The 12,579-nt window shown below is 36.3% G+C and overlaps 1 protein-coding gene across 1 annotated transcript; it reads left to right on the forward strand.

Annotated features, from left to right (window-relative positions):
* Nucleotides 1-11,655: 11,655 nt before the first annotated feature.
* Nucleotides 11,656-12,420, forward strand: LOC110270700 (uncharacterized). Its single transcript, XM_021120190.2, has 2 exons — nt 11,656-12,041; nt 12,276-12,420. Exons 1-2 carry the CDS (start codon nt 11,656-11,658, stop codon nt 12,418-12,420), a joined length of 531 nt encoding a protein of 176 aa, XP_020975849.1.
* Nucleotides 12,421-12,579: the final 159 nt, after the last annotated feature.

Raw genomic sequence — 12,579 nt, forward strand, 5'->3', positions numbered from 1 at the left:
AAAAAAGTTTTGTAATAAAAATTTATTGTATAATGTATAAAATTATTTTATTTTCTGTTTATAAAGGCTAAAGTAATCTTATTATTTTTCTAATTCATATTAGTAGATTTTACTTAAATATAAAAGTTATTATATTTATATTTTTAAATGAATATTAATACACTATTATTTTTATACAATCCCAAAAATTAAAACTTTAATAAAAATAATTTATATTCACATCACACAAATAATAAATATTAACTAAGTGACACTTATTTATATTATTAGACCCCTAGTGTAAGAACCGGGTTTTTCAAGAATAAAATTATTTACATGCCCAAATTAGATTCTGGAAAGTTAGGATGAGAATTTGGAGATTTAAATATGATTTTTGGACTCAGTAGGTCCTTCCGAGTTAGAAAATAAGTTTTCTGCAAAAAATCGTGAAAAACCGTGAACCGACAGTCGAACCGGTTGAAGATTGCTCGGTGCTGCACGAGAAGGAGTGAAAACAGTCGAAAACCATAGAAAAATATTAGAGATGGAAAATCGGACATTAATTTTAAAGGTTTGGTCAGAAGTTAGGCCAAACGGGCTAAAAACGCTAACGGGTTGGACCGGGCCCAAGCCCAACATATATAAGGGTTCATTAATGAACCCAAACACACACAACACACTCATAACACACACACTCAGCTGGAAGAGAAAGGGGAGAAGAGAAACTCTTGAGCACTATTCACTTCAATCTTCACAAGCTCATATCTTGAGCTAAGAGCTCCGATCACCGCACCGTTTGCAGCAACGTGTTCCTTGTGAAGAGCTCTACAAAACCCATATAAGAAACTGGTAAGTAAAGCTCGAATCCCTCTCAATTCTTCTCCTCAAAGTTTCGAGTTTTAGGGTTTTGGCTAAGTGAGATTTTGTGATTTTTGGGTGTTTAGGTACACTCTAGCATTTGTTTGATGTTGGTTTTGGCTTCCAAAACTGTTGGACAAGGTAAGAGCCATTGAAACTCTTGTTGAATTTCAATTATAATGAGCCCTAGGTTGATTTATGATTATTTATGTATATATAGCTTGATTATGGTGAGTTTGGAGCTTGTTGATGCTTGTTGGAGATTCTTGGTGGCTTAGTGTGTGATTGAAAGCTTATCTTAGGCTCAATTTGGGGTTTTTGAGCATATTGGGAATCGGCCAAGGAATGGTTTTGGTTTTCTCTATGTAGTATATAATATTCATGGACACTTAGTCTAGTGACCCATAGGATAGGAATGAATTATAGTGGCTGTTGAGGTGTTGAATATTGATATATGTTGAATAATATTGATATGTTGAGAATGAATGATTGTATGTGATTGTGATGTGTGAGGATAACTTGTATGGAAATGATGATGATATGGAGTTTTGAAATGAGGAGTATGTGAATTTGATAATGATTGTTGGTATTTAAGGATTATGATGTTTGATGTTGGTTATGTGATTTATTGTTATTGATATGGTTGATGATTGATGATGGTTAGTGATCTTGTTGGTATATTGAAGGTGAATGTTGAGATTATAGATAAATGATGTGAATGATGATGAGTTGATAAATCATAAATGTTGAATTGGTAAAGGTGGAGTGAGAGATTGGAATTGAAAGGATATGGGATTGATTTTGATGTTGGTAATGATTGAATTAGGATTGAAGAAAGTGTTGGTGGCGGATTGATTTTTGGTATCACATGATTGAGTTTTGGTGGTTGGAAGTGGTATAATATGATAAAAAGGGTAGGTTATGATAGAAGGTAGAACTTTTGGTTTGGTTTGGTGGGAAATGTTGGTAATGTTGAGGTTTTTGGGACTCTTGTAAAAAGTGGATTTTTGGTGAACTTCATTTGATCATAACTTTTGCCTCAGTTTTCAAAATTGATTGGGATTTGTTTGAAAGTAAAGCTTATTGAAAACCCTTTAATTTGATATGAATTTTGTAAAATTTAGAATCTTGCAGAGGGAGTTATGATCATTTAAAGTTGGTGTTGAAAATCTGAAATTCTGCAAATTTGTAGAATTTCAGGATTTCTGATGTGTGTGATAAACCACTATTTTATGGTTTATCTTGCGCTCAATTGAGTGATTTTTATCAAGTCTTTGAACACTTATTCATACTAATTGCATGGTTTTACATTTTCCTTCCTAATCTTGTGTTATGATTGAAAACATGTTTCCTGGGCCTTTAAATTGCTAATTTTAATCCTCTCTTATTACCATTCAATGCCTTGATATGTGTGTTAAGTGATTTCAGGATTTATAAGGTAGGAATGACTTAGAGGATGGAAAGGAAGCATGCAAAAGTGGAAGGAATACAAGAAGTTGAAGAAATTGCTAAGCTGTCCAGCCTGACCTCTTCGTACTTAACTGACCATAACCTGAGCTACATATGTCCAAATAAGGAGGTTCCAGTTGCGTTGGAAAGCTAACATCCGAGGTTTCGAAATGATATATAATTTGACATAGTTTTCTTAAAGATATGTGACGCACACGCGTGAATCCACGCGCACGTGTGGATCTGCGCAAATCCAACGACCCGTACGTTTCCGAATTCGCCCCAGCAATTTCTGGGCTATTTTTGACCCAGTTTTCGGTCCAAAAAACACAGATTAAAGGCTATAAAGTGGGGGAGTCCATTCATTCATAGACACAACTTCTCATAATTCACAATTTTAGATTTTAGATGTAGTTTCTAGAGAACCTTTCTCTAGGTTTTAGGATTTAGGATTTCTCTTAGGTTAGGTTTACTTCTTCTCCATTCCAGGTTCAATGTTCCTTTAATTTAGTTTCTCTTCTACTTTTATTTATTCTAGTGCTTTGATTCATCTATTTCTCTTGTTAATTACTTATTTTTCCAATTTGGTTTATGAACTTTCCAATGTTAAATTTGATTTTATATTTAATGCAATTTGAGGTATTTCAGATTTATGATTTTAATTTAGCTTTTTATATTCTTAGCTTGAATTGATTAATTGGTGACACTTGAGTTATCAAACTCCTTTGTTGATTGACAATTGGAATTTGCTGGTTGACTTGGATCCCTCTAAAGCTAGTCTTTCCTTAGGAGTTGACTAGGACTTGAGGAATCAAATTAATTAGTCCACTTGACTTTCCTTTATTTAGTAAGGGTTAATTAAGTGGGAGTAATGAACAATTCTCATCACAATTGATAAGGGTAACTAGGATGGGATTTCCAGTTTTCATACCTTGCTTAGAACTTTAATAGTTATTACTTTAATTCTTGCAATTTACTTTTCCTGTTAATTATTCAAAAAAAACCCCAAAAAGATAATCTTCCATAACCAATAATAAATCATACTTCCCTGCAATTCCTTGAGAGATGACTCGAGGTTTGAGTACTTTGGTTATAAATTTTATTGGGTTTGCTTTAGTGACAAACAAGTTTTTGTACGAAAGGATTCTTTGTTGGTTTAGAAACTATACTTACAACGGGAATTTATTGTGAAATTCTTTACTAGCAGAAGATCCGTTCGTCAAAATGACGCCGTTGACGGGGAATTGCAAACGTGTGCCTTATTATTGGTTATTGTAAATATTTTCTTTTTCGTTTCTTTGTCAGTGTTTCTAGTTTTAGGAGTTTATTTTCATTAATTTCTATTAGTTTTTATTTCTTTTGCTACTATGAATTCTCACCCCTCTGGCTTTAAGTTTGGTTCCAATGTTGTTGTAAGGAATGGAAGCTATAATGAGAACAGGCATCAAGGTTGGAAGAATCAAAGATGGGAGGAGCCACAAGGATTTGATCAACCCTCTTGGCAACAACCTCCTCCAATGCGCTATAACCAACAACCATTCTGTGATGCATACCAAGACAATAGTTATGGTGGACCCTTTCGTGACAAACCACCTCCACCAAATTACTATGGTCAAGAGCCATTCCAGGGAGCGTACCAAGATGATGAATATGGTGGGCCCCCTTGTAGTTACCAACAAGCCCCACCATATACTTATGAACCACCTCCCTAACATACCTTTGAACCACCATACTCACAAGCCCCTTTACACCATTCACCTCCATATGACCCTAACCCATATCCACCATACCAACCACCCTATGAACCGTATGAATCATACATAGAGCCACCCCAATTCCAACCCAATTACTCCCAAGAACCACCACCTCCATATACACCATGTCCATATCCATCAATCCAAGAGCACTATGATCCTACTTATGATAGCCGAGCGCAACAAGAATCAAAGGATCGTCTCAAGGAAACAGTGGATCGATTTCATGCAACCCTTCATCAATTGGAGCAAGCGATAATTCGATTAGCTTCCCAACGTTCGGACACTCAAGGAACTCCTACGGCTTCATGTGGAGAATCTACTGAAGAATGCAGCATGAAGGAGAAGTTAGAAACTCCGGTGGACAGTGAGCAGCATGACTTTATATTGGAACAATTAGAGGAAGGCATAATCGTTGAAGAGGAAGAAGTGGTCAAAGACTTAGGAGATGCGGAACGTCCATGGGAAAGCCCAGTCATAGAGCCCCCTTCTAAGGAGTTTGAATTTGATGTTGAGGAGGGTGTATAATCTCCAAGGCATATCATGGTTAAAGACTTTGAAGGGGATGATCAAGAGATGGATTCAATCATTGATGAATTCTTATCTACATTTGAATTCTCTCTCATTGGACTTGACATGGAGATTAAAGAAGAAGAAGCACAACCTCCCATGCCCTTAGTGAACAATGAAGAAGAGATCGAATTGGAAGAAAGCTACCAAGAGGAAGAGGTTGATATTGAAGAAGCTTGCAAAGAGGTGGAAGTTGTCAAAGAAGAGCCCAAGGGAATGGAGCTGGAGATCACCTTGCCAAGGTTGTTGGAGACCTCTCCCCCAAAGCCATCACCATCCATCCCTTCATTCAAGTGGGTAAATCTCTCATCTCTAAGCTTAATTAGCCCACTTGAATATGCTTTGCTTGAGACGGATGGGCAACTTAGAGCTCTTTGTGGCTATAAGAGTAAGAGGGAGATGGTCAGTGGTTGGCAACACAATCCTAGGTTCATTGTGGTAGGAAGCTCACGGCTGAATTATCATGGTTGGAAGAATACTAAATTGTATGGGTCTAGGAAGCTATTTGGATGCCTCAGTGAGAATTCGGATTGCTTACCACCCATTTGGAACAAAGATGGTCAACAAGAAGACGGGTGCAAAAGCAAGGTTTAGGACCCTGGAATTCAGTCTAGCAATCAACATTCTTGGGGCCTCGTCACTTGCTTAATCTTTCTTGAAGGCTCTTTGCGCCTAGTTTGGGATCCCGGAGGCCATTGGAATTACAAACATTGGTGGAAATTCCTGGATGAGTTCAAGCACAAGCCACCATAACAAGGGGCTCACCGAATGTCCAACTTAAGGACTATAACTAAAAGTGCTAGGTGGGAGACAACCCACCATAGTATAATCGTTCCTTTTTGTTCTTAATCTTATTTTATTTTATTTTTACTAGTGTTCATTCATAATTTCTACATATTCACCTGTATTCTGCATTTTTCACTCTGCATACACATGAAAAAAAAGGGGGCAAACCACGCGTGCGCGCAGGCCACGCGTGGGCATGGATAGCAATCTCGCTCCCCCATCCAACGAACAGAAAGTTGTGATAGAATCGTGCGGCTAGTGTACTCTGTGCACAATTCGACCCATGCGTACGCGTCTATGACGCGTGCGCGTCATCTGCCACAAGGGAAATCCACGCGTACGCGTCAAGCACGCAAACGCGTGGATAGGAAAATCGGCGTAAATAGCATGATGGACAGAAAGTTGTGCTGCCCCCACGCTGGAACTGTGCTAGAGGCACAAGGTCATCCACGCGTACGTGTCCCTGACGCGTGTGCGTCCTTTTGCTTCCAAGACCACCCACGCGTACGCGTGGGCGACGCGTACGCGTGGCATGGCAAATACAGTTCTCACGCGCACGCGTGCCTTGCGCGCGTGCGTCGCGTCCCGACTTTCCATTCCTTTCTCCTTTCTTCCTTCATTTTTCTTATTGCATTTAATTACTTTTCTTTCTTCAAAAATTTTTTCTCTTTCATGCTTAGTTATTTATGGTTTCTTTTTCATTCTTTTCTTTTTTCTTCATGCATTTTTATGTTGGTGTTGGAGCTTTATTTGGGTCTTATATTATTATACTTGAGCTTGTGGATATCATCAAGAGTGATTTGACAATTAATATTAATTTTTGGATTGCATGCATGTTAGAGTTCTTACTTTCCTTAATATATTTTACATGCATACCAAGTGTTTGTGAAAAGCCCGTATAGCATTATGAATTCTTAATTATTCTATCCTTTCACTCTAATGCCTGTTTTTCACAAAAACCTTCCAAAATTTTATTAATTAAATATAATTGTCAATACAAATATTATTGTTAGTTTGTTACGACTGATAATACATTTTAGCTTTTAATGCTTGATCTATGCTACTCATGCCTTTGCCAGCATGCCAATAAACATCTTGCATTTAATTGCTTCAATTTATCATGCTATATTTCCATTGATGTCCTAATTGCATGGAGTCGCGACCATATGTTAATGACATTCTTCTTTACCTTGGCATGATTATCACTCGTACTGCCCTCTTCCTTGCTCTATCCCTTTGAATTCATGCCCCTTTCTCTTCTCCCTTTTCAGGATGGCCACCAGAAAGGGTGCAGAGAGAGCCTCTAACAAACCACCGGCGAGGAGAGGAACGAAAAGCACAAGCATCTTCAACAAATCAGCTGCTCCTTCAGATACTTCAGAGGTTGGACCGGCTTGACCGGCAGGCAAAGCGAATGGAGCACTGTAACAAGCGCCAATTTACATACCTCAAGGAGTTGATTGTTGGCAACCACCCACCTGAAGAAGAATAAGACACTCCGGACTCCACCTCACCTACCAGCACCGGGAGCCATGACAATCCCGACGGTGGAGATGCTGTTACAAGCACCCCTTTGTTCCTAACTGATGGCACCGAGGATGGTGCCAAACTTTAAGTGTGGGGAGGTCGGTCAGTACCTGACTTTCAGAGGTAATTGTTTTTCTCAACACCAATAGGTTATTTTTCTTTTGTTAGGATAGGATAGATTTCATAGTAATAAGTGTTTGCACGTATGTTCTACTTGGTTGAAAAATAATAAGTTTCTTTTTAAAACCCTATTTTTGAAAAGAAAAAAAATTTCACTAATTCAAATTAAAATTTTGTGTTAAATTTTTTTGAAGACTGTAAATTGGAACATAAATTATAGCAAAGAACACACAACCTGTGAGATTTGAGCTTAATTATATGGTTATATTATTTAACCATAATATTTTATTCTTGTGTATTTTCTTCTCTATGGCTGCAATCTTTGCTTTGTTTCATTCTATATGTCCAATGTTTAGTGTATTTACATGCTTGTATATGATTGAGGCCATTAATTGTTATTAGCTCACTTATCCCAAATAGCCTACCATTTCAATCACCTTTGTTTGCCACCTTGAGCCTTTTAATCCCCGTTTGTTCTATATTTTACCATATCACTAGCCTTAAACAGAAAAACAAATTAATTACCCCAAATTGAATCTTTGGTTAGCTTAAGTTATAGATTATGTATCAATTAAGTGTGGGGAACTCACTACTAGAAAATTAGTTATTACAGACGGATATTTCCGACGGATTTTATCCCACTGAAATACAGACGGAATTTCAGAGGGATTTTTTTGTCGAAAAACAAAAAAAAATAGATTAGCATAAATTACAGACGGAAAAGAGAATCCGTCTATAATTCTGTCAGAAAAATTAATTTTTTTTTCCGTGGGATGGTTACAGACAGATTTTCCGTCTGTAATTAAGTAGACAAGATGCGCGTTTTATAAAATTATTACAGACGGAAAATCCGTCTGTAATTTAAATGAAATCCATCGGAAACATTGAAAATCCTAGTTGAAGACTAACCCATTCACTCGCCATTCACACCATTTACTCGCCAACTTCGCCCTGCACCCCGCCGCCCACAGCCACCGCAGTCTCTGCCGTCACTGCAGCCACGCAGCCCCCGCATCAGCCCTCGCAGCTCCCCGCAACCCCCACAGCCTCGCAGCCCCTCAGCGGCGCAGCCACCGCAGCCGCTACACAGACACAGCCTCCACCGCCACCGTAGAAGATCCGTCGCCGTCGGATTCTGAGCTTCTTTTCGTTCCAGATCAGCGCTTTCTTTGTCAGATTCCCTTCGCGCAACTGGTAGATCGCAAACCCTAACTTTTCTATTCGTTTGTATTTTGTATTTTTCTTCAGCTGACGCTTCTTTTGCTCGTTACTCTCTCAAGGTTGTTGATTCTGATGTTGTAAGATCAACCATCCGGTTCTCGAGGTTGTCTTCTGCACTTGTTGAAGCTGTTAGCTCTCCCTCACTTGGAAGATTCCTTGGTTGTAAGTGTCCATTTCCCTCAATCGGATGAATCTCAGCATGCTCTATGTTCTGGGTTTTACCTTATTCATTTGCTACTACTACTAAATCTTTAGTTTTTTCAAAGCTTCACAACACTTCTTTCTTCCAACACAATCAACTACAAAGAGCAAATGTTGGAAGGTACTTCAAACTCTTTCATTCATCTCTGCTTCTTTTAACTATTAATTTTCTCTTTTTATTTTTTATTTCTATGAATTGTCCAGACAAACTTTAGTTAATGATATTAGTTAGATAAAACTCTTTCTAGTGATACTGAATAATTTGAAACATATATTGAAAATAAAGCTTGTCAGAGTTTGTAGTTTAAGTTGGAGAAACAAGTAGTTAGAGTTGATGAACTGGCAGTGTAACAATTGTGAAATACTGATGAAAAACTCTTAGAAAAAAGTTGAAAATCAATTTTAATTTAATCAGAAATCATTCTATTTTTTCAAAAATACTAAAAAATGATTTAATTTTTGTTTTAAGAGTTGGTAATTTCATTAAATTTTTACAAATATTAAAAAGGTGATTTTTTTAATTTATTTTTTAATAAACACACCCCCTCTAATCATTCATTAGCTCTCATTATATGGCTTTGGATTCTTTTCTTTTCATGTTTTTTGATGAACATTGGCTTTGGATTCTTGTTAAGGCTAAACGGGTGTGTTATATATCTTTAATTTCCAAATCTTAAAAGGGTAATGTATGTCACACATATTTTGCATATAGGGTAGTAATGCCACTAATGTGGGTGGGTCATATAATTATTGAGCATGTATTTATTTCATCATCACTATCTTACAAAGTAAGGATATAGATATGGCTCCACTATGTACTGTGATAACTTTTCATTGATGAAATAGAACACATAATAGACTAACACAATATATATCAGGTCAGCAAATTGGAACATTTTATAATTATAACCCTTTTAATAATTAAGCTTTTAGATGTTTCAATTTTTAATGAAATAATTGTAGATAATTAATAGCAAATGTGGACATGTGATGACTTGAGAAACACTCTTTGCACCTGCTGTCTAATTTTTAAGTTTATGCTATATTAGAACTTATTCTGTGATTTGGGGCCTCTATAGGTTGAGCTTGCTTTGGATTCAAAGAATGAGCCATGGCTTTGTGTCTCTCAACGCTGATGTGCCTATATATATATATATATTTTTGGCAGGGTTGACATAGTCACAAGTTGATTCTGATGTTGTCGATCCATCTTTTGAGCCACTAATACTAGTAGAAGATTCCACTATATAACTTGTAAGATCAACCATCCGGTTCTCGAAGTTGTCTTCTGCACTTGTTGAAGCTGTTAGCTCTCCCTCACTTGGAAGATTCCTCGGCTGTAAGTGTCCATTTCCCTCAATCAGATGAATCCTTTTCAAATAATTTGGTGATATTGTGTCTTTGTCCCTCTGGTCCTTGGCTGTAAGTGTCCATTCATTCTTCACAAAGATAGTATGTTATGTACTACCCATCACTCCTTCTTATCTTGGTAAGATTTTAAAGGTACATGCATGGAAAATTCGGTTTTCCTTGTGTTTTTGAATTGACACCATTTATTCTTATCTTCTTTTAAAGATGTGTCAACTACTATGGTTGTAAAGCCTGGCCATGTACTGGACTTCCTTTGTGAGAATCAGAATGTGAAACATCCAGATTTTATTGATTGGACCAAGGTGATATTGCTATCTTTATTTTAATTGTAACAAGGTTCTGATTTTTATGTTGATTGAACTGTGATGCTTTCTTTTTGTTTACTTTCAGGCAAAAAGTGTGCTGAAAAACCTCAGAATCAAGGTTAATAATCTTGAGTTCAAAATCAGTGGACTCAGTGATAATACTTGCAGGACTCAGAAGTAAGTAGTTATAAACAATATGGTTGCTTGCTTGTTGAAGGAAGTCTTAAAATTCTCTATTTACTTAATCCATTTTCTTTGTATAGTTTGTTACAGAGATAAGAAGTTAGGATAGTTATAACAGAACTGATAACTTTTCTACATATATTTATTGTTAGTTACCATGAAGATATCAAGCTCTGATTGGCTGAACATGTTCAAGTTTTGTTGCTTCATTGCTTGCATTGGATCTATCTTCATAACCCTTTTTCTATGTAGATGATGTAATAGTGCTATTGAGTGTGTGATTTACATATAATTAGCTTTACTTAATGGTAGTTTTTATTTATAAATGGTTGTATTAGTGATTAAGAAACAATGAATTGTAGAAGCAAAGGGTTTTGACATAGCAAATTGGAGAAGGAAAAGAAGCAAAAATTAAGGACCACGCCCCTGACCTCAGCACATGAAAAAGCTTTTAACACATCTTCACTCTCTACTTTCATGTTTCATCATATCATCATTATTATTTTAATTTATTAATTTTATATAAAATTACGTTGGTGTCATAGTTGCCTTCTTTTTAAATAAATAAAAAAATTATATATTTACTACTTTACATAAAAATACAAATATTTATTATTTTATGTATTATTCTTTAATTTTGCAGCCACCTAATTTTGTAGCCACCTACTTTATTTATTTATTTTATGCTTGCTCAGATGTGGATTTTGCATTTTCTCCCTGCAAGCGTTGTTAGCATGTATATTTTCTTTGATAGGATCACTGATCTTTTTAGATCTTAGTTAAATTAGTACAAATTTATTATAAAAGACTGTGTGAGCATTAGCTTGTATTTTGAGTTAGTAAGTGTAAACTTGTGAAAGCTCAGAGATAATAGATAGTTTAACAATTGAATTTTGGTGAAACTACAAGGACTTACTGAGTAATTTTACATAATTTTAGTGCTCCATACATTTTGGTTAAGGATAATTTCCAAGTATGTTCATTATTCCCATCTTTTTATGAATTGAAAATCATTGATCAAATTTTAGAACTTTTCCTGCATCAGAATTTCAAGTTTAGATGCTTTGTTCTGCGTCTTATTTGAAAGAACTCTATTCTTGCCCATATGTTTTGTCTACTGTATTTGATGATGGATTCCAAACACATTTCACTGTCATTTAGATAAACTTGTGAAAGTCATATTTATTCTCCCTCTACCTATTCTACCTATAGCTCTGCAATTATGTTCTTATCTCTGAGTTTGCAATCATCCCTATTCTATTCTCTATAACTTGTATTTGCAATTATGTTCTTATCTCTAATTACTATTGTTTTTAATATATATGTAGATCATGGCTCCTCGGGTCAAGGGTAAAGGTGTCAAGGGTCATAGAAGTTCTCGCACCACTGCCGCAGCCGCTATTTCAACCACCTCCACCTCTTCTGGGACTTCGGTTGTGCCAGATTTTCAGTCAGGATCACTTAGCCAGCAACCGTATTTGATGGTACCTAATCCAGGCTACACGGGTCTTCCTCCACCAAGTTGGCCTACTCCAGGATGTATGGGTCCCCCTCCTCCACCCCCTCCTCCAATTTCGATTCCTCCTCTGCTTCGCAATTCCAGTCTATTAGTTGATTCAAAGACACCTGGAAGCTCTAGTACATCTCCTCCATCAGAGACTGCATCGGTTCCTAATATTGTCACAAAAGAAAGATTGGTTCCTGATGGAAAAACAAGGTAAAATTTGGTTCCTTTGCAATTTCTCTTATTACTCTTCTACACAATTTTTACATACTGCATTACCTATTCCTCTTATTACTTTTTCAGCAAGCAATACTAATCACTCTTCTTCTTTTACTACTCCTAATCTAAATGTGTTTACTACTATATTTTAATTTCAAATTAAAGTGCTAATGACTTAAAACTATTTTTTTAGTTTCCTAACTTGTCAATTCTTTATGAAATTATCAGTTGGTTACCTTTCCCTCCTGGTTCTCAGAAGATTACAGAGATCATCAAGAAACAATATGATAAACCGTACAAAAAGTTTGGAGATGTCCCTCTTCTGACAAAGAAGCTTTGGTTTAAGGAGTGGAAGGTAAAAGTGTTGGATTGAATAAAATTATTTTGGATTGAATATTGTTCATGTGATTTGAATCTTATAAGTAGCAACTTGATGAGTATGTGCAGAGCCACTTTCTTATTGATGATGATGATGATGAGTTTTTCTAGAGGGCTTTCAAGTATAGGACAAGTAAGCGATTTAGCCAAATGA

Source organism: Arachis ipaensis, chromosome B4, assembly GCF_059453495.1.
Source record: "Arachis ipaensis isolate K30076 ecotype BB chromosome B4, ASM5945349v1, whole genome shotgun sequence".
In the NCBI taxonomy this organism is placed as follows: domain Eukaryota; kingdom Viridiplantae; phylum Streptophyta; class Magnoliopsida; order Fabales; family Fabaceae; genus Arachis; species Arachis ipaensis.